The sequence below is a fragment of the Apteryx rowi genome, unplaced genomic scaffold (genome assembly GCF_003343035.1).
Source record: "Apteryx rowi isolate R43461 unplaced genomic scaffold, aptRow1 scaffold_782, whole genome shotgun sequence".
Classification (NCBI taxonomy): Eukaryota; Metazoa; Chordata; class Aves; order Apterygiformes; family Apterygidae; genus Apteryx; species Apteryx rowi.
This window is the reverse complement of record NW_020451074.1, coordinates 115,562-136,011: the sequence shown is the minus strand read 5'-3', so window position 1 is coordinate 136,011 and position 20,450 is coordinate 115,562. Positions and strand designations below refer to the sequence as shown.

At 39.2% G+C, this 20,450-nt stretch overlaps 2 protein-coding genes and 1 long non-coding RNA gene across 12 annotated transcripts in view; 1 reads left to right on the top strand and 2 right to left on the bottom strand.

Annotated features, from left to right (window-relative positions):
• Nucleotides 1-18: 18 nt before the first annotated feature.
• On the bottom strand, nucleotides 19-4,213 carry DSN1 (DSN1 homolog, MIS12 kinetochore complex component). The gene is made up of 10 exons (XM_026088725.1): nucleotides 4,034-4,213; nucleotides 3,200-3,547; nucleotides 2,690-2,763; nucleotides 2,425-2,497; nucleotides 1,957-2,044; nucleotides 1,541-1,600; nucleotides 1,010-1,081; nucleotides 730-877; nucleotides 221-308; nucleotides 19-122 (listed from the first exon to the last, which is right to left on the bottom strand). Exons 2-10 carry the CDS (start codon nucleotides 3,435-3,437, stop codon nucleotides 37-39), a joined length of 927 nt encoding a protein of 308 aa, XP_025944510.1. The 5' UTR covers nucleotides 3,438-3,547; nucleotides 4,034-4,213; the 3' UTR covers nucleotides 19-36.
• Nucleotides 4,214-4,415: 202 nt separating this feature from the next.
• Nucleotides 4,416-16,352, bottom strand: PBX4 (PBX homeobox 4). 10 transcript variants are annotated; one of them, XM_026088733.1, is made up of 12 exons: nucleotides 16,184-16,260; nucleotides 13,713-13,812; nucleotides 12,156-12,259; nucleotides 9,995-10,127; nucleotides 9,164-9,299; nucleotides 8,567-8,808; nucleotides 8,021-8,211; nucleotides 7,579-7,714; nucleotides 7,173-7,329; nucleotides 6,822-6,928; nucleotides 5,683-5,784; nucleotides 4,416-5,241 (listed from the first exon to the last, which is right to left on the bottom strand). In XM_026088733.1, the coding sequence occupies exons 6-12, from the start codon at nucleotides 8,756-8,758 to the stop codon at nucleotides 5,149-5,151; spliced, it is 978 nt and encodes a 325-aa protein (XP_025944518.1). In that variant the 5' UTR covers nucleotides 8,759-8,808; nucleotides 9,164-9,299; nucleotides 9,995-10,127; nucleotides 12,156-12,259; nucleotides 13,713-13,812; nucleotides 16,184-16,260; the 3' UTR covers nucleotides 4,416-5,148. The 10 variants fall into 10 exon arrangements, with proteins under 10 accessions (XP_025944518.1, XP_025944514.1, XP_025944516.1 ...); XM_026088729.1 differs by lacking the exon at nucleotides 9,164-9,299; XM_026088731.1 differs by lacking the exon at nucleotides 9,164-9,299 and having other exon boundaries at nucleotides 12,180-12,259.
• LOC112976953 overlaps nucleotides 16,304-20,450 on the top strand; it is a 13,942-nt gene continuing 9,795 nt past the window's right edge. Inside the window, exon 1 of the long non-coding RNA XR_003257233.1 lies at nucleotides 16,304-16,353. This is a non-coding gene — a long non-coding RNA (uncharacterized LOC112976953). The remainder of the gene's footprint in view (nucleotides 16,354-20,450) is intronic.

The following is a 20,450-nucleotide window of genomic DNA, read 5'->3' as shown; positions in this document are numbered from 1 at the left end:
CGGGGGCGGGGGCGGGGCCCGGCCCGGCGGCCGCGCTCAGCCGTCGGCGGGCGTCGTCCTCTGCGCCGCCCCCAGGAGCCGGCGGGCCGGGGAGCTCTCCAGGCGGCGGAAGGTCCTGGCAGCTGGAAGAAAGCAGCAGAAGCCTCCCGTTAGCCCCGGCAGCGGGCCGGAGCCGGCGTCCCCGTGTGGGCGGAGGTCTCCGCCTGGGCAGCCCGCTTACCGAGCTTCTCCGACAGGCCCCGGAGGTGCTGCGTGCCGTCTGCAGCGAAAGCCTGCAGTAACTTCACTGCTTGCTGCAGTTCATCGAGCTACAAAGCAAAGAGTTCGATGAAAAAGTGGAAGGAAAGAAATGCAAATGCCTGGGGAGCAAACTGAGGGAATAAGGAGATGCTGCCAAAGCACTAGGGATTATTTCTTTTAACTGCTCTCTCTTAGGCTTTAGGACATGCAATGCTGTAAAACAATTACTGAAATTACAGGTGCTTCTTCATTTTCACTCAAAAAACTTGTTTGTAAACAACAGATCCAGTATCATCTTTTCCTTATGCCTTCCCTAAGTGATACAAGCTAGCTCCCATATTGTGAAGATGAGTATCTTCAACACCATAAAAGCAGGTGACAATTCTGCTTTAATTAAATTATAATTAATTTATAAATTCAATTTAATTAAAAATCTATAACATCATTGTATAGAACATTTTTTCTCTAAAACAGTTCAGGCTAGCTCACCACAAGCTCCATGCAGGCAAAGACTTCCCCCTGGTCATCTAATATCTTTTGATAGTTGGGCTTGCTGCTGAGAACTTTGGCCTGAGATGTTCCTAGATAATTCTGAGGCTCCGTGTAGCCTTGATTAGTCTTGCATTCCTCTAGTTGTCTGGAAAACAAAAGTCATTTAACTATTATGTATGGCTCAAGGCATCATTTGAAGCAGACTTTTACTTTTCTTTTTCTGACGGGAAGTCTTCAAAAAGGGAACAGACATAAGATATAGAATAACAGTCTACACCTGGACATTTCTTCAGCACTTTTCTGGTAGCCCAGTAAAAGTTGATCCCAAGACTGACATTCAGTAGTAAACCTACGAAAGATCAGAGACAGGTCTGTTTTAGTATGTGGTGAGAGGCATTACCACCTCTCTAATGCTAAACCCCAGTAAAAGCTCATAGAAAGAACAGCCGAGTATATACTTTTATTGTGGGTCAGACTTCTTTATGATTTATAGACACAAGTGCAAAGGACAGATCTCTCTATAAAATAAGATCTGAGTTGGATGGAGTTATTCACATGTGCCTGTGTCTACATTAACATTTTGGTTCAAAGCAGCAGTACACTTCTGAAGCAAATTCCCTGTTATTCCTACTTATCCCACGTAAGTTTAGCTCACAGAATTTATGTGAACAAAACTACTTCCAGAAGAAACTAAATCAGAAGCTCTGCCCCAGGTCGACCACAAATACACTCTAACCCTCTATAAGGACAATAAGGGTCCAAACCCATATTGGTCTTAGACAGCCTCAGACCATGCACACAATCTCACCTGGCTATATACTCCTTAATTTGGGCCAATGACTCATCTAAAGCAGAGTCCAATAAAATCCTAAAACACAGAAGCAGAAAATCAATGAGACTCCACGTAGCATTCTCGTACCATTTATATGTCACACAGGGCTCTGATGACTGTTCAGTCCTTATGCTGCAATGCTGGGTAAATACTTAGAATTGCAGAATATGAAAGAGAAGTCATTTCTGATGTCCTCAGCATTCATAAAAAGAATGTCCCTCCAAGTATTCACTATACCATTTGTCCAATAATGTCATTAGCTATGAAAACATTGGACCCACAGGCAACACGTTTTACTGTTTGCAAATTTAGATGATTAGACAGGCCATAAAGGAGAAATAGAAAAATATTAAACTTTCCCTCCACAAGTGATGGGCAAGACAAATCTTTACCCTTTAGGCTCTTCTACACAGTTCTTTAGTGTTCCATCTAGTTTCAATTTCTGCACGTATCGCTTCAGCTCTTCTGAAACTGAGTTCACTGGAGATGAAGACAAAAGAGGATAAAACAATGCTTGTGCCAGCTGCCTGTAAGATTACTAATATTGACAAAGAAAGATGTTATCTAGCCAATAGAACACTAGTTTGATTCCTTATTAGATGGCATTCTAGTTATCATTTATACTGTCTCTGAAGAAGTGACCAAGGTTTAGTTTAGTGTGTCTATTTGTTCTTCCTCCCAGAAGTTGTGATCATGCACAGGATCTTAAAAACATCATTCCAGCATTCAAATATTTTTGGATGCACCAGCCCCTTTTTCTACAATACAGCTGATTTCACGTTGACAGGATGACAGTGAAGGATGAATACTTTTAAGTTATAGCCTTATCTTCATTTTGTGATACATATAATGCAACTTACCATTAGCTTTGAAAGCCTCAGGGCTAAAGCCATCAGTCTGCTTCAAGACATATTCAAGCTTTTGGGCAGAAAACTAAGAGAATGTAAAAAAGAAGGTCTTATCACCCCTTTTTGAATTATATGACAAAGATAAACATGTCACTTCCTAATTTCTACATGTCATATGATTGCTTTTTTCATTCATTTAAATACATGTGTAACACACATTTAATGTCAGAAGAAAAATAAGAGAAAAATAGTTCACTTTTATAACGGAATAGCTTACCTGGAAACTGGACAGCAATAGCATGGAAAGCCTATCTGTCTCTTGCAGATCTAGGCTAATTGATTTGCTTAATTCTGAAAAATCAAAACAAAATTATTTAAAAACAAGTAAACTTATACCAAATTACAAACAGTTGAAATGTTCTTGAAAGACACTAAGAGTTCATGTTTTTGTACGTGACAGCTGTTTCCAAGATTTGATGGGAGCAGGGAAGAGGAAGAAAGAGACTTCATAACAAGGAAAGCCATGCTTAAGCCTCAAACATGAAAGTAAAGACACAAACACCGCATACCACTGGTGTACAGAACATGTTAACCCAGCACCTCCTTTTAATCTCAAGTATCTGAACCTCTGAGAGAGCTGCCAAGATGGACATCAATGGCTAGAGGTCTGGAACAATGTAGTTACACTGTATACTAAAGACTGTGCTATGAAATCAAATTTCCACTTGTAGATTATCATGCAAGTTTCTCAAGAGAGTTTGATTAAAGGAAGAAGTACAGCACTTACCAGTAACATCTTGGTGAAAAGGAGGCAGTGATTTTCGGCGTTTTGTCCCCTTTAGGCTCGAACGACGCCAAGAGCGACGCCTGGCTTGAGGACTGATGATAAGTGGTCTTGGAGACAAGTTAAAAGAACTTAATGTATGGTCTTTCCTGGGACTGCTTTTGCATGGAGATATCCTCTCGGGACTAGGCCCAAGGGGGCTTTTCTTGGGGCTAGGACTTCTGTAGGATCTTTTCCTCATAGCTCCTGCAGTCTTCTCACAGGGACTAACGTTTTTCTTGCTGACAGTAGTTATGTCAGTTAGCTTTAGAAATAGCTCAGTCTCTGCCTTCTTCTCTCTGAGCTCAGAATCTAAGAAAAAATGCACATAATGGACGTATTAGTAATGCTCTGGCATGAGGGAAAAACAGAGGAGAGGGGCTTTCCCAGGGATTCAAAATGCAGGTACGGAATCTGTTACTGCTGCTTTGCCGCCTAGCTCGGGGCAGCAGCAGTGCAGAGCCGTGAAGGTTAGATCCTCCCGCTTGCCTCTGTCACAGAGACCCTTCTTCTGGGCCCGAGGAGGGCAGCACCGCAGCAGAGCCCGGCGGCCCGAGGGGAGCGAAGCGCAGCGGAACCGCCCCGGCCAGCAAAACCCCGCCGATCCCGGGACCCCGCGCCGCCCGGCCGCGGCCACCTCTACCTGGCCTTCCGCCGGGGCCGCTCTGCGAGGAAACCGGGCCCAGACCCCGCGCCGAGGAGCCAGCGCGCCCCGCGGCCTCGCCGGCGGGGCCGGGCCGCTCCCGCCGCGGCCCCCGCAGCCGCGCCGCGCGCCCCCGTGGCCTCCCCGTCTCTCACCTCCTGCCGCGCCGCCCGCCCCTCCTCGGACCTGCAAGACAGCGGCGGTCGGCTCGCGGCGGCGCGGCCAGCGCGGCCCGCCGTCCCCACACCCGCCCGCCTGCTCGCTCACCAGAGCCGCGGCGGCCCCGCCTCCATCGGTGCGCGCCAGGAAGTGAGCGCGGGGCACGCCGGGAAGTGTAGTTCGGGCCGCCGCTGCCCCGGGGCGGGCGCGAGACGCATGCGCAGCCGACGCGACGACCTCTCCGCCCCCCCCCCCCCACACGACCCCTTTCCCGCCTCATGGCTCCTCTTTAGAGAGGCCGCGGCGCCAAGCTGCGACTCGTCTGCTACCACCGCGTAAGTGCCCTGGGGCTGAGAGAGGCTCATAGAAAGGCAGGAAGGAAAAAAAGGCTTTGGAAGTTTATTATCTTTGATAAAATTTCAACGGAAAATGGTGAACTTTGTATTAACAGTTGCATAAATGCATCAAAAAAAAAAATCTATTCATAGGGAAGTCAGTTTTACACTAGACATTAAATTAGAATCACATGAAATGACACAGGATGGAAGGTCCTATCCAAGAGCAAAGCCCAATGAAAGTTTTGGTAAAGCAATGTTCTGATTAATTAAGCTCAGAATGAACTCTAGTTAAGAAAAGCTTATTTTCCTATACAAAATTACAATACAGAGAACGCATACAATTACAATACAGGGGGGTTAATTGTTAGTATCTATCAACTAGAACAGAAGTTTCATAGTAAAAAATTTTATGGAAATTAAAATAAGACTTTTTTTAAACTGCAAAACTTGAGACAAATGCCAAGTTCTAGAAGAGACACTTTCAGATTCTTACCATAAAATTGATATTTAAAAAAAATGAATTTGGTTAGGAAAATGAAGCAAGTTCTTTTAAAACAATTTCACATCCCAATGGGCATAAGTAAAAAGAACTCAACTGCGTGAGGCTGAGAGGTAGAGAGGTATCATTGTAATCACAATCTTCTATTGGTTCCAGGGTTTTTCTGAGGTAATTAGCTGTGTGTCAAGTTGTATAAACAATAGTATTGGCAAAAGAGCAACATTGACAAATTACACTAATGACCTCTTTCCTCTCATCAATAGGTCCTAAAAACTTAATTAGACGCATCCGAATTAACACTTCCAGGGTCTCCAGCAGGTGAAGTGATTGATGAAGGGGTGGTAGCATCCTGCCAGCTGCCATTAGCCTGAAGGGAAAATAAATATATCATTTCATTAAATCTTTAAGAAACTACTTGCAGACAACAAAGCATGTGTTTACATGTTTACACATTACAAGTGACAGTGCTTATGAAAGCAAGTAACTAAATATCAGCTCTAGGAAAGCACAGTCCAGGAACATACTGTAAGACTTCCTCCTCCACAGATTTTATGGTAGCACTCTTGCTCCTAGTACCATCTACTTATGGGAAGAATAAACTGAAGATAGACAAAATTTTTTTGGTGATTGAAGCCAAGGTTTTAAATCAAGTCTCCAGGAATGAAAGGCTGGTATATTAAACCCCCCCCCCCCAACTTTTTCCTATCCCCACATCAAACATTTCAGGGGGAAAAAAAAAAAAAAAGACATTTATTCACAGATCATTAACCAATCTCAGGCAGAAGTTTTGTTGCTAGTAAAGTAATACCTCAGTACATCTTACATCTATGCGCTGCGTCGTATACAAAGGATTCCCCACAATTGTGTCATATCTTCCTGTCTGATGTATGACATGATGTAAGGAATCCATCTATAACAAGATCCCACAGAATGAGAATGATAAGGGAAAAAGTCAAGTTAAAAATTAAGTAGTATGAGTGGTACATATCTATTGGGCCAAAAATTCTTTAAACAAGAGGCATGTTTTCTTGTAGGAAGACAAGTTTTTTTATGGCTCTGAATATTTTCTCCACAGAAAAATACTAGCTGGTCCTTTTTAAAGAGATGATTCTCTAGCATTTAGAAACATTTAAGATATTTATCCAGGAAGCCTTAGATAAGGTTAGATCTACACAGGTTTAAGCAGAGTTCCTTATGACTACTCACTATTAACTGAGCTATGCCTAACTAGTTCATTATCAAACAGAATTAGAACCTAGTCTCAAGCCTGCTACAGCATATAGCTTTTACTGTAGAGGAACAGATTCTGTGCAGTTTAAATGTGTTTAGAAATTCAGCAGAAAGCTTAAAATGTGTTTGACAGTACTGTTAACCACAAATCCTAAGCAAAGTTCTACTTAGAGCAGGACTGACTCTAAAATGAGAGGAAAAAAGAAAAAGATTCATTAATGTAAACTGAAGCCACAGAAGAATACCAGTAGGTTAATTTAGGTGTCTCACTCAATTTAAGACTCTAGTTCCAAGAGAGAACATACAGCTGAGTCTGTTTGTTTCTAGTCTCTAGTTTGAGAAATTTGACTCCATCCATTTCTTGCATCCTAGCCAGTGCAAGCTGAAGACAGAAAAATCCATCCCTCTCCAATATTAATAGAATCTACTTTGAACAATTGTCATCCCCCACCCCCCGTACATTCACAGAATGGTTAAGGTTGGGAGGGATCCCTGGAGATTGTCTAATCCAACCTCCCTGCCCAAAGCAGGGTCAATTACAGCAGGATGCTCAGGACTGTGTCCAGTTTGGTTTTGAGTACCTCCAAGGATAGAGACTCCACCACCTCTATTGGGCAACCTGTTCCTCACATATAAAGGACAGTAACAGTACAGAGGTGGGCTTTTAACATTTATCTCACTGTTGAAAGTATGTATTTTTTTTCTTACAATACTCACCTGTGACTGCACATTGGCTCCCACTGGGGAGCTCTGGTAGGAAGTCAATGACTGCAAATTTATAAACGAGTCCCCGGAATTTGTCATCTTAAAAGAGCCAGAGGAAGCTGAAAGAGAAAGAACAAGTTTTGCTAAATGAAAAACAAACAACAACAAAAAAACCCAAACACACATACCTACACATCCACCACCYACCACCCCTAGTTCTTCTAGGAGTATTACATATCTAAGTTTAAAAGAAAAATAAATTTTAGGACAGTTTTGTACTCTGGTAGTCTGTGGTACATATTGTTACGAGAAATAATTTGAGACTTTCAAGCCCAGTCGCTCTTCATTGGCATCCTCACTTGCCTGAATTTGGTGTAGATGGAGAATTTGCCTGGTTGCCTTGAGCCACTACATTTGTTGCATCCACTGCAGTTTTTGCAGCGTAAATATTGGCTTCTTCTTGAAACTTCCCCATGTTTTTTTTGTATCGAATTCTTTTGTTACCAAACCAGTTGGAAACCTAGAGAAGGATATCCCTGTTAGTATTTGATCAAACTATTACCATTTCCCACTATATTCTGAAGTTACTAGCAGAAGTACATTTTAAACTAGTCTTCAAGCAGAAAATACCCACTACCAAACTCTTCAAAATAAACTAAAGCCTGTTTAGTTCTAAGAACCAGTAACTGAAGCCTACTGCTAATTACAGGGGACAAACAATATCGTCAAAAAAAAGTGATAAAGTAATTTCAGATAAAACACTTCATACCTGTGAAACGGTGATGCCACCTTTCTTTGCTAGCTCTTCTTTGGCCTCTTCACTGGGGTACGGATTACTCAGGTGCGAATAAAAATACTCATTCAGTACTTCTGTCGCCTGCTTGCTGAAATTACGTCGTTTACGCCTTTAAAAACATAGCAGTTATTCCTATTTATACAGTGTTATAGAGAACACCAGAGAGTACACCATGGGCTTCTCTTTCTCCTCTAAAATGTATTAAGGAGAACATAAGGATTGAATGGCATTAAATAGATGTTGATGATAAAATAAGCATACCTTAGCAAGCGTAACAGGTGGTGAGTTCTAAATATTTAAACTAGATCAACACTGGGGATGACAGACTTAAGTTTTCTTATATAATCATTGGCATCAAGCAACAAAAAGGTTCAGACTTCACAGCTGTTATCACTAGATTGTATTTTCTTAGTACCTTGCATCAAGAAATCGTGAACGCAGGATCATTACTGCCTCACACGTGCTCTGTTTCAGTTGCATCTGGATGGTACTGAATTTACCATGGATTATGTTCACCATGCGCTCTATTTCTTTTGGCGAAATTGGTCTTGTTCTACTCTGTTCCCTAAGCAGGTTCATAACGTGGGTAGTGAACTCGCTACAGGCCTGAAAATAAATACATTTGTATCGACAAACAATAAAATACCCCAGAATTAATTTCCCCAACAAGAATATATACCCAAAAAACTTTAGGAGTTCCCATGTTTCAGCTTTACTCTATTTACTCCAAAAATACTGCAACAAAGATAAATCAGACATTCATTATCTTCGGTTTGATGTCAAGTCCCTCTATCTTCACCTTACTTCTATAACACTGAAATTAAGTTTTTAATTGAATTTGATATCCTTACATTCATCTGAATTTATTATACTTCCTGTTCTGTTCTTAAAACCAACACCAAAGGAAAAAACGGTTATTTTTAATTGAGATGATAAAAACTCTTCCATGCAGAAAGATCACCTGTTCATATTTCTCTAGCTCAGAGTGGTATATCTGTCGGATCTGTGACAGCTTGGCCCTGTAGTCAGAGTGTTCAATGCTATTGTCATTTGGACAGCCACCTGATGTTGCTGCTACAGCCATTGGTCCTCCTCTTCCTCTTTTCTCGGGCCCGGAGACACCCTCTGCCAGCAACATGTTATCTAGTCTCATTAGTTGAGCATCTGGGGGATCTTCTTCCTGAATACCGCGAATACTTAACACTAGATGAATATAAAGAGGGAATCAAGAGATTATTTCTGAAACAGGAAAGACCATCAGCTTTAATTCTGGTAAAGCATTTAAATGCCCTTTGTAGGCTTTAGCAGAGTTCTGCCTTGAGGTCTAGAAAAAGGGTTAATGAAGCCATAAGACAATGCATCAAAAGAAACGGAGGATATTACTGAAATCAAGACACACCAAAGTGCAAGGAGAGTTTTCAAATGCATACCAATAAAAAGACTACTCAGAGTCACTATAGTTTACACTACATACAAGTTTAGAGGAGATTTAAAACCTCACACTAGCACTCCAGGCAGTCTGTGAAGATTAGAACAAGATTCTTACAGAGCAGATTACCATGTATCAGCCTACTGCACGGCTTATTGCACGGTCCTCAACAGTAATCAGTACCAGATTGCCAAGACAGTCTACAGTAGACAGACAAAAGGTCTGATCCACTATGCCAAATGCTGTATTTCTAAGTGTCCAGGAACTGAAAAGAACAACACACTATTGTAAGATCCCATTGAAATCTCTACAAAGGGATGAATTTGACCTAGTCTGCTTTATATGCTAAGGATACAACTATACTATGTAGCAATATACAACAAAACTATTAAAAATCAGAACAATATGATTTGAAAAATGTCCTAGAAGCTGGCTTTCTTATGCTTATATCCAGCAAAAACAGTTTGTATGCTCAGATTATTCATGGCTGATTCTAAGTAAATTTGTTTTAAAAAATTGTATTTTCCAAATTAAGCCTTGTTTTAGCCAATTTATTACGAATTCCCTTTAAAAAAAGGGAGGAGGGGGCGGACAACATATTCAATTAATACAAAAAAATGCCAAAAGCTTTTCAGCTTTTTAATTTTAATTGCTATACAGTTTTAGTTTGAAGAACTAGTTGGTCTTAATCTTGTGAAGCCACAGAGTTCCAATGACCTTCTTCAAATTTTAATTATCAAGCTAACAGGATATTTTATTCCCTACAAAGATAAGAAAAAGATGTTTTCTGCTACGTACAGATTCTAGTATGAGGGCAGGAGAACAATGCGTATGTACAGAGACGCTTAACGTTTACATTTATAACAAATTTCAGCATTTTACAGGCAAAAGAATAGCTCATCTAAGAAGTAATACACCAGATGCTACACAGTTTTGAACACACAAACAGACTAAACTTACAATTACATTGTTGAACTCTGACGTTTTGCAGGCTCTACAGAAGTTGCTACACAGTTCTGAAGAGGTAATTTGGGACGGCTACAGACTTTTGCTCTGTCACAGTAATCAAGGTCTTCTCCAAAACATCCCCAGTCTTATTGCAAATAGAAGAAGGTAAAGCAAAGGTAGGTACAATGTAGTAAATGGAATCTCCATTACGTACAACTGTTCAACTCAAGATAATAAGGGAACTGTTGAGTATTTAAAAAGTTAGTGGCTTTTCTAAGTCATTATGGAGTTAAAACTAATATATCTTAAAAAATAACATACATCTCATAGTACCTTACTGAATGAACACTTAAGGAAACAAAACAAATGTAGAAAATGTCTTACATTTTAAATTGCCAGTTGCCATTTTCAGAAAGGCCTTGACCCATTAAAGAGCATGCCAGAGGTCATTTGCTGCTTAGTCTTTTTAATAAAATTCACATTAAACTATTTGGACTGGCAAGTATAAAATGGAACAGATATTTTTGTTTCACATTCTTATTTGAATGCACTTCTGCCAACCCTCTTTTTATGCACATTATGATGCATATCAGAGTACCTCATGTTGAAGTCAAGCTCCCAGCTGCAGCTTAATTTTATGTCACTTGTCTAATTATGGTAATTAGACATTAGTTATCATCAATTACACATAAGCTCATCTCAAGTTGACTGTTGAAAAGCACGTATAAAAACACTTCTACCATCTCGGGAGGACRAATCTGGTTGGCTAGCTCTAGTAAGTCACAAGTAACTAAAGAGGAGTTAACTACCACTAACACCTTGTAAACTGCATTTCCAACCTAGTAGTTCAAACATTTATTTAGGGGAACACTATGAAGATGAACGGATCTAAGAATCAATGAGTATAAGCAGCTCAGTATTTTTAACTGACTGCGTCAGGTTGATTTTAAGCATTTTTTGGCATAATTATACCTTAATTTACATTGTAGTTAAAATACAGGTTCTATAAGAATCATTGCCACAGATATTACTTTTAAATTAAAGCTATTAACTCCCTGAAGGATACTTTGGCTTGAACTTTATTTTTACTCCTCATATCTTCTTTTCAACTAATGATATTTGTACAGATGACAAGTTACTATCGATTCACTTAAAACTACCTTTCAATGAATTCATAACTTTGTTTGCTGTAACTAGTATCCCGTTCAAATTTTCAAGTACAACGGCTATATTCATTTCTTTACCAAAAGATGACAAAAYGGGAGTGAAAAACTATAGCCACTGAGGAGTGCTAAGTTCAAAGCAGCTTGTGCAAGGCTATTTAGCTAGCTACAGCCTTTGAGTCCCTTCAGTCAATGATGCTGTCTGGACGTAACAAACAGTCCATTTGTTAGTGCAGAAGTCAGAAATTCTTCAAAACAAACTACCAAAATATTAGCAGTACTCGTTCCCTTTGCTGTTATTTGTTAAGCAGCAGGTACTTCTCTTTTTTGTTGTTGCTTAAATGTAGGCCAGTCTCACCCCCTGCCACCAGTGCTCACCACACACATTTGTTTGTCCAGAACGCTTAAAGGCAATGTCGGCATTCACGACTTTGTAGGGCAGCACTCAATGGAAACACCACAAAAATCTGCTGGTCAATGCGCTTCCCTCCACCTCAGGTTAGGAAAATTCACAAATGAGCAAAAGAATATTTAAAGCTCCCTGCATTTTCTACTGAAATAAAAGCAGTTATTAAGAAGGCCTTACTGTATGCGTTTTACCTTGGAGACCAATCAAGAGCTTAAAAGTTTTGGCTGCAGTTTTCGTAGTCTTACTGACCCATCTAATGCATAGACTGTGAGCAAGGAAACAAGAACATGCACCATCACAAGATACCAGAAAACTGCGTTTTGAAAGTCTAGTAAAAACAATTCCAGAAGTATATGCTGTAAAGGTACAAATGCTGTTGAGGTAGCCACATTTACCCTACAAATTTCTGGCATGCTCTCTGGGTCAGGCATCACATTTCTGCATAAGGTCCTGATAATTATGCCAACAGGAGTCTGCAGTCTATGTGGCCTCTGTCAGAACTAGATTTCATTAAACAAAAAGGATTCCAAAAGAAAAGAGTTACCAGGATAAAAAAAAAAAAAAGCATGTGAACTAATGCCAACATGTTACATATGCCTACCCTTAAGCACTGTTTAACACCTACTGGCTCACAATACTCGGAGGAAGGCCAGAAAGAATGCTTCTCCAGAAAGCATACCTCTTAGTAGCCTTTTGACCATGTCCCTAATAACAGGGGAAGGAGGGGGGAAAAAAGGAAAAAAAAAAGGAAAAAAAAGTAATCAGATTTTTGAAATTCCCACCATAGTTTAAGAAACATAACATATGATGACTCTTAATTAACATTCCAGGCTTTGAGTCAAGACGCTAAGGCACTGAAGTGTGGGTACAGTAAAAACATCAGAAAAAAAATACAGCCGCTCCCAACAGTTCACACACAGAATTATAGAAACTCATTAACTATGTAATTCTTTGGCTGTTTTTAATACAAGCTTCAAGAAGATACAAATTAAGACTAAATTATCCATTTTATTTCCTACCTGTTGAGAGGAAAGCTAAACACTGAATAAGTGCTTGCTCTTCCACTAAAACGGTTATAGCATAGCCAATGTTTTAAGCATAATTTAGAAAGCCCTTGCTTAACAGTATGCTTAAACCTTTCGCAATCCATCACTTTTATGAAAGCTTAAAAAACCCTACTGTGCATCAAAAAGCCTTAAGAGCCACTCCTGTCAGATGTACTAATATAATATTGTGTATTTCCTGGCACATCAGCTAGAAGATATTCATCAAATATGTAAAATAATTACACTAAGCAAAGTGAAATTCCCATCATTTCTAATTAATCTTTAATTAAAATACATCACAACCTAAGGTACTGAAGCTTCACTCAGTATGCAAATGCGATCATTACAATATATTTACATATCATTAATTAAAGATTTGCAGTTCGGTAATGAACTGTACAAGATCACTGTTACCAAAATAAGTGATACTAATTTTGCTTAGACTCGCTCTCCTTTCCAGATTTTCCTTCATAAGGCAAGTAGCGCAGAAGAGCAGGATAAATCCATCCATAAGTTAAGAATATACAAAGYTGGAACCAAAAAATCACAAACTTAGGGCCAACAGCCCATACTTAATAAAGTAAAAAATACCTACACAAAGTGCAAGGAAGTCAAGTTGGGTTCTGTGTTGGCCAATATTGACATTAGCTTCCTGCCCCCCCCCCCAAAGTATACTAAAACATTTCACCATCAGAGCATCAGTAGTGCAAGTAGACAATACAATAGTTAGTACTAACGTTGTATGTAGATAGTTCCATGGACCCACATCCCTCCTCATCTATAGCTGAGCCTTCCCAGACGGGAATCGTGTCACCTATGTTGTGCTGCCAAGTATTTATCATCTAATGAGTGCTAAATACTGACTTGTGTGATGTTTTGTCAGACAGAAGGGTTCCCTGAATTTGGCAGTCCACGTAGTAAATTACACAATTAAGTGAGAAGGCAGGACAATTTTTGTTTTTTTTTTTTTTTTAGTAGCAGGCCACCTTTAGACTGGCTTAAAGCAACCATGAACCCCTTCTAACTTACTTCTCAATGCTACCAAAATAAAACCCTCACAGATGCACTACCAAACAGATTTTTCACCCAGGAGCCACAAGAGCTATCCTTACCCACTTGAGGGATCACATTTTTCAGTTAGCAATCCACCAGCTTCCCAAGAGTCCCACTACAGAGAATGACAACCCTGTTGGGTCAGCTGGTCTCAAAGCACTGTAACAGGAGAGAGCTTTCTTAAAATTCAAGACTTCAATTCAAGTCATTCTTGTACATTCAGAGAAAGAGAAGAAAACTAATTGAAGTGGAAAACAAAAGCCAGCAGGGCTCTGAGTGCTGAGGAACGAGACACAGCTATGTAAGAATGTCAACAAAGTTAGCGACAAAGAGAAAGCATGTTCTTCAGCCACAGCACTTGCCAAGTTCTATAACCAAATGAAAAGGTACCCACTGAATTAACCTAGCTGAGTGCCAGCATATTAGAGGAAAAACAGTGGACTGCAGCTCCCAGTGACATAAATATAGTGCTCCATGTTACAATTCTCCTACAAACATATACCATACTACAGGCCAGAAATCTATAATCAAGATCTGACTTCCACTGTGTAACATGCTCCACAGAATATGTAGAAATATGCCTTCCCTGCCCCAAGKAACCTGAAACCCATTAGGGTCCAGTATTTTCTTGGCACAGTATAATCAGCTGAGAAGAACTCTGAAATTTAATATTCAGCACCAAACACACACATCTTTAACACTACTGATGTTTAATTCTGATTTTAATACAGAATTATGCCCTGCTTGAACTCATATAATTTGAATTGTTATCTGAAGCATAACTCAATCAGCAACATACCAAACCTATATTTGCTGCACAGATTAAAAATGCCCCAAATACTTGCATGAGCTCCTAAAAACCGAAGCAGGCATTATTGGGTTAAGCGTACCTTCAAATAGTTACATACGCTCCAGGCATATATTTAAGATTTACTTGAAAATATCCGTTTTCCCCATAACTGAATGGTTTACATCAAAAATGAAAATACATTTCTATGAAAAAAATCTAGAACTTGAACAGTATCCTGATAAAATATTAGATGTGGCTGAATTCATTTAAATTACAAAGAAACGCTTGTAATTCCTTTTTAATTAATAAACACTTTGTGGGGCAGAATTTTTCTGCACCCTTCAGATGGCTGCCCATTGCAAAGGCATACAGCTTATCCTGAGCTATTGTGAATGACACTAACACTCCAACAAAGAGAAGGAAAGAANGGGGGGGGGAGAAGAGACATGTTTTAAACCAATTCAGAGCTAGAAAAGAAGCTTGTGTGCCTGGGTCACAAAGAAAGCCCAAAACCTTGTGCTACAGTATGTCCAGGCTTTTGTTTGCTTGAAGCCATAACATCTGCTCCCCATAATTTAAATAAGGAATAGACAGACCATCAGACAYTCAAAAACCTATGAGACCAAAACAAATCCAGCATAACCAAGATATCAGAATCTGTTCCTGCAAGCATATTTAGTTCAGAGAAGTTACATTTTCAATCAATAAAACACAGAAAGTAGCTTTCAGCGTAGAAAAGAAATCAGCTGAAGAATCCTCTTTAAGGATACAAGTGCTTGAAGGAAAGACAGACATGAAGGCATATCCAAACAGCACACGCAGACTTTTATTACCACAACTTTTTTCTTCAAAAGCAAGCTGCTGTCATGAGAATGCAATATATGCAACCAAACCCTCTAAAAAGGGAACATGTCATGTCTGCCTCAAAGCTGCCTTTGATGACAAGGGCACCACAGAGGACACAACTATATGGTCATTCACTTGGCAATATGATGGAAGTATCGTAAGTTTCAATACACTTAAAAAAAAAAGTTGGTTTAGGATGTCAAACATTAATCAAACTGTAAGTAAAAAAGTTTTAGTCACAGATAATGAAAGTAGCTATTCTCTAAAAAACATCCAAATTCACTACAGTTTATATAAATGAGACATTCAAATAATACTGCTCAAGAGTTTATATATGAGCATACACAGCGTGTTAAAAATCAAAATCCATTTGCCTCCAATACTTCCGCTTTTCAAAAAGAAAGCAAGTTGCACCATCTGTCCGCCAACTCTTATTTCCTGCTAATTCTATCTTTTCCAATTTCCCTAAGCTTTCTCCTTACTGTCAATTTTTCTCTATAATATAGTTGTTGACTTTAAACTCTTACTACCCCCATAGTTTGGGTACCAATTCAAACCAAACCAAACCAAACCAAACAAACCACAGCAATATAGCAACATTACTCTGGTCATTCTAGGTGTCTAGCCAGACACACACAAAAAATTGTTTTCTTTTTCTCCTCTCCCAAACCAAAATACCTGCTTAAATAAGCAGCATTGTTTTCTCCAAATCAGCACACAGTATTGTAGAAAGCAAATCAAAACAATTTGCAGCCTACAGAAGAATATTAAGCCAAAAAAATAGCCGTAAGTTATAGAACATATAAGGGAAGGCATGGGCCACATTAAATGAATGCCAAGCTTATCACTGAATGGTTTTTTGGAAAGCTGAAACCAGAAAAGACATCAACAAACCTGTTTTTTCCTTGATCTCACACAGCACACTGAAAAGAGCAGGCTTCATTCTGTGACAATTCAAGGCATGTTTTCTGAAATTAAAGAAGAATGAGTGAATGCCAACTATGAAGACAGAGAGAAAGACACCAAAACTTACACAGAACTGGCGCATGCTTCAGGAATAGCAGGTTAGTGCTTAAGATGAAGAAATACATTTGCAAGTTCTGGTGACATATTTCATTTAAGTGCCATAATCAGTTACCGCTAGAAGCAAGCTGTCATAAAAACATGCAGGCCTTAAATTCAAAGTTCTGCATAGCTTATCCTAACTGCAAGCAACTTAAGTTTTATTGAAAGCATATTTTATATACGGGGATAAAAAGCTCCTTGATTTAGTACTCTTCTATATAATCTAACAATGTAATCCATCTAAAAAGAGAAAAACATCAGTATTTTCATAGCATATAGATCCTGAACATTAGAACAAAACAGAATACAAATACCACTGATTTGCCAAACTTAATCAGACGACTGCTTGTTGTTTAAGAGTATCTCTTTCCTCTGAGAGGGAACTAAGGGACTCCCACCAATTAACAACAAAAAGTTTTCAGATACTTCTGACAGCAAGACAAAAATAAGAACACTTTTCAAAAGAGGAATCTTGGGGAGGGAGGGAAGGCTGTTTAAATCAGATTAGACTGTAGTGCAAGAAGATTAATATAATGCCAGAATTTCTCATTTGTACTACAGAATGTATGATGGTAAATGCAAAGCATAGACCGTATTTAATGGCATTTTATTACAAGTTTTACAACACCTCCTAGTAATGCTTTTTTGAAGCTCTTAGTTTGTTGCTTTTTCTTTTCCTCCAAGAAGAAACAATGTAAGTTACACGAGTAGCTATTATAGAGTCCATCTTAATATCTAATCAAAATACAGAAATAAGTTTTGAGAATATCTTTTGCTTAGCTGAAAACACACTTGAAGTGTGGTAATCAGCGTATAAATGAAAAAGTTGATATTTTTCAAGGAGGGTGCGCAGTGTTTCCCAAAGATACCGAGCCACCATCAATTTTCAATGGCAGCTAGTAGTTAGATGCCCAGCTTCCACTGACTTCCAATGGAAAGAGGTATCTAGCTGTAACATATGCCTCAAAAAAGCCTCTTTTGCTTCTTGTGACCTCTTCTGTAATTAAAAAAATATATATTTAAATCATTTTCATAGCTAGGTTTCAGTACATTGATGACTTTTATATAAAAACAAATTGGCCTTTATTCTTACATACCAATCAGTTCTCCAGCGATTGAGAAACACTTATATACAGGTGTTCAGTTTCCTTACAAGCTTTCACCAGTAACATTTACAGCAAGGGTTGAACTGCCAGTGAATATCAGAATACTAGATTTTAACAACAGCAGCAGAAGTTGAAGTCAATTGGCCAGTTTCTTTCAGCACACAGCCAAAAGAGGTTAAAAAAAACACCAAAAAACAAAACATCTACTTAGATATTTGATAATATCAACCCAAAGACAAACAGCCTGAGAACAAAGGCAGCTGAGAAGACAGCCTAGTGGAGTCTATTGTCCTTGCCTGATGAGGGGAAGAGGAAGGGGGAAGGAGGAAAAAAAAAAATAGAAACAGACAGAAATGAATGAATTGCAAGCCTTAAAACTATACTCTCAACCTGGGTTTGAAAAGTGGTTCTTTATGTATAAAGCAGTAGGCTAGAGATACTAGTCCTAAGAAGCTAGCTTCCCAGAAATAATTCCATAATTACTATGGCCACTTATTCTTGTGAAGAACAGTAAGCTGATGTAGCATGTTTAATAGTAACATTAAACTAATCCTTGATAGATTACTTTCCTTTAAATAAAACTTTCACTCAACATATTTTCAGGTTATAGTTTAAAATTTTAGCTATGTGCACTAAAAGAATCTTGGAATTCAAAGAAACCCTCTAATATTCAATATACAAACTATTTATTTATACAAAAGAATAAGGTTAACCCCCAACAAATAAAGCAGTTAATTGTAGCATTGCGATTTTACCGAGAGGTGGGAAGTCCTAGATTCCCTACCCATGTTGCCGAATCATTTGTGCTATTTGTTAAACCAGGCTGAGCTTTACTTTCTCAGCAGTAAGTCTTCTTAATGAGGTATAGGTTTCTTAAAGTAAACCAAACAAACTTCTTGTCTAGAATACAAGAGCTTATTTAACATGTATGTACATGAAAATATTGTAAAGGTGCTTTAAAATTTTGGGGCCTAAGTCTGCTGTGCTTCAAATAGAATTTAACAGCTTTTTTTTTTTTTTTTTTTTTTTTTAAGACAATGAGCACAGTTAAAGTAATTTGGTTTAAACATAAAGTTCAAGCCATTTTTCAAAACCTATTATTCAACTATTATTTGAAACTGAAGTTCCTGGAAAGTTTGTTTTGCTTGAAAGTATCTTAAAGATGACATTTTAAGACCTGCATTTTTCTTTTCTCTTATGCAAGATACAGGCAAGTCTATTCCTATACAAACTATACAGGAACTGCAGACAGTTATTTCTGAGATATAGTGCCAGGTGGAAAAGAAAAAATACGTAAGTGTTGGAAAGACTTACTTCACCACCAATAAATGAAAATATTAAATAAAAGCAACCTAACAGGTCCTAGGATTTTTATACCAATACAGAAAAATTGTTCTAGAGTAATGAAACATGGGGGGGAGGGGGGGGAAATCTCTTAATCAGCCTTCCACAACAGAAGACTATCCAGAAAGCATTCTGTAGGTCAGTAATATACTTTACCCCAAGCAAGTCCTATCTACAGATTTAATTTCCCTGCAAACGACAGTTGAAAGTTACCTGGAAGAGTTTTCTTTAGAAATAATTGTGTATTCCAAAAACATAAGGATTGAGTGAAAAACTGTGAATCATTATGAGTCTAGCATTTGTCCTCAGTAATTCTACAGATGCATTTTACTGCTTTGACTACTTTAGTCACTTTTTGAGCCATCGACAGCATATGACAGCAACAGGTGTACCTGAACATGGCTAAACTTTACGCAGAGATTAAAAGAAAAAAAAGCCACACTGGAATGGTTTTATTAGTGCCATTACAATCTGATATGTTAGGGGACTTGGGGGGCAGGCAGGGAGGGGTTGTCTGTGCAAAACATCCTCTTGAGGGATTTTACAGTAGAAAGTCAAAGAGGCACTCGACCAAAGTCACACATCACTAACCAGAATAYGAGGGCTAGAAAAATCATTTAGCTGACTTTATAAACCCACTCCATTGCAGCCTCCACTTTTTTTTCCAAACCACCTCATCATTTGTGCTGCCTTCCTCTTGTAATCAGCACATGCCAAGTAAGCAAAGCATGTAATTATACAGAACCAATCACAGGCAGAGATACCTCTAGGGCAAAAAGAATAAGCCAAAAGATGCTGAATTGTGTTGATATCTTTACATCAGGTTATGTTATTCACTGCAATTATTTACATCCCAATAAAGTCAAGTAGACTTTACAGCATGCCCCCCCCTCAAAAAAAAAAAGTGAATGTAGTCCTTAAACTTTTTCCTTTTAATGTGATTATAGGGAAACTTAGTTCTTAAAGCAGTAAGGAGGTGGTAGCACAGACAAGAATCTAGTATAATGCTAGCAGCATTGTGAAAAATGTTCCCATACAACTGCATCCCCACGCATCTCATACCTGAACTGTAATGGGCTAGACCGACATCTAACTCATCTCTCTTTCCCTGCCAAGCAAACACCAACCTAAGTGCCAAGCACTTCAGTCCTCAGGGACAGCCACTCTTTTGTAATTCTAGTTCTAGGTCACGTTACACGGAAACGATATCACTTTTATTCAGGAAGATGGTTAAAATTTGAATCTGTATTTAGACGGCCTAGACAATTTGTTAATGGGCTGTATTGAAAAGGAAGGAGAGTCTGAAAATTAATTGTGAAGAATCAGCATACCCTCCTGGCTAACTATTTAAGTCTACCCTAGCTGAAGAGAAGTGATGATACAGAAACCCACAAAATCAGGAAAGGAATTTGAAACTATTCACCTCAAGATCATTCGCTCCCCCAAAGCCACAGTCGTGAGCAAAAGTCATTTCCAAGAGATGAGCATCAGTTACCGCGCAGGACCGGCGGTGCCAGCTCTGGCTACGCGCAGTCCTCACCCACCGCCCCCCCCGGCAGGAGCCAGACAATCGGCAAAGCGCAGCACAACCCGACGAGCGGAGCCGAGGGTCCCCCCGGAGCGGAGCGGAGCTGAGTCACGGCGCC

Bases quoted from the DNA above. Each gene is read 5' to 3' on its own strand.
- DSN1 (XM_026088725.1), bottom strand. From the start codon at position 3,437: ATGAGGAAAAGATCCTACAGAAGTCCTAGCCCCAAGAAAAGCCCCCTT. The intron at 2,498-2,689 runs GTAAGCTATTCC...ACATTCTCTTAG, and splicing joins TATTGCTGTCCAGTTTCCAG to TTTTCTGCCCAAAAGCTTGA. The intron at 123-220 runs GTAAGCGGGCTG...GCTTTCTTCCAG, and splicing joins GGGCCTGTCGGAGAAGCTCG to CTGCCAGGACCTTCCGCCGC.
- PBX4 (XM_026088726.1), bottom strand. From the start codon at position 16,337: ATGCGCCAGTTCTGTGTAAGTTTTGGTGTCTTTCTCTCTGTCTTCATA. The intron at 7,715-8,020 runs GTACTAAGAAAA...ATGTTTTTAAAG, and splicing joins TCACGATTTCTTGATGCAAG to GCGTAAACGACGTAATTTCA. The intron at 5,242-5,682 runs GTATTACTTTAC...TTTTCCCTTCAG, and splicing joins TAGATGTAAGATGTACTGAG to GCTAATGGCAGCTGGCAGGA.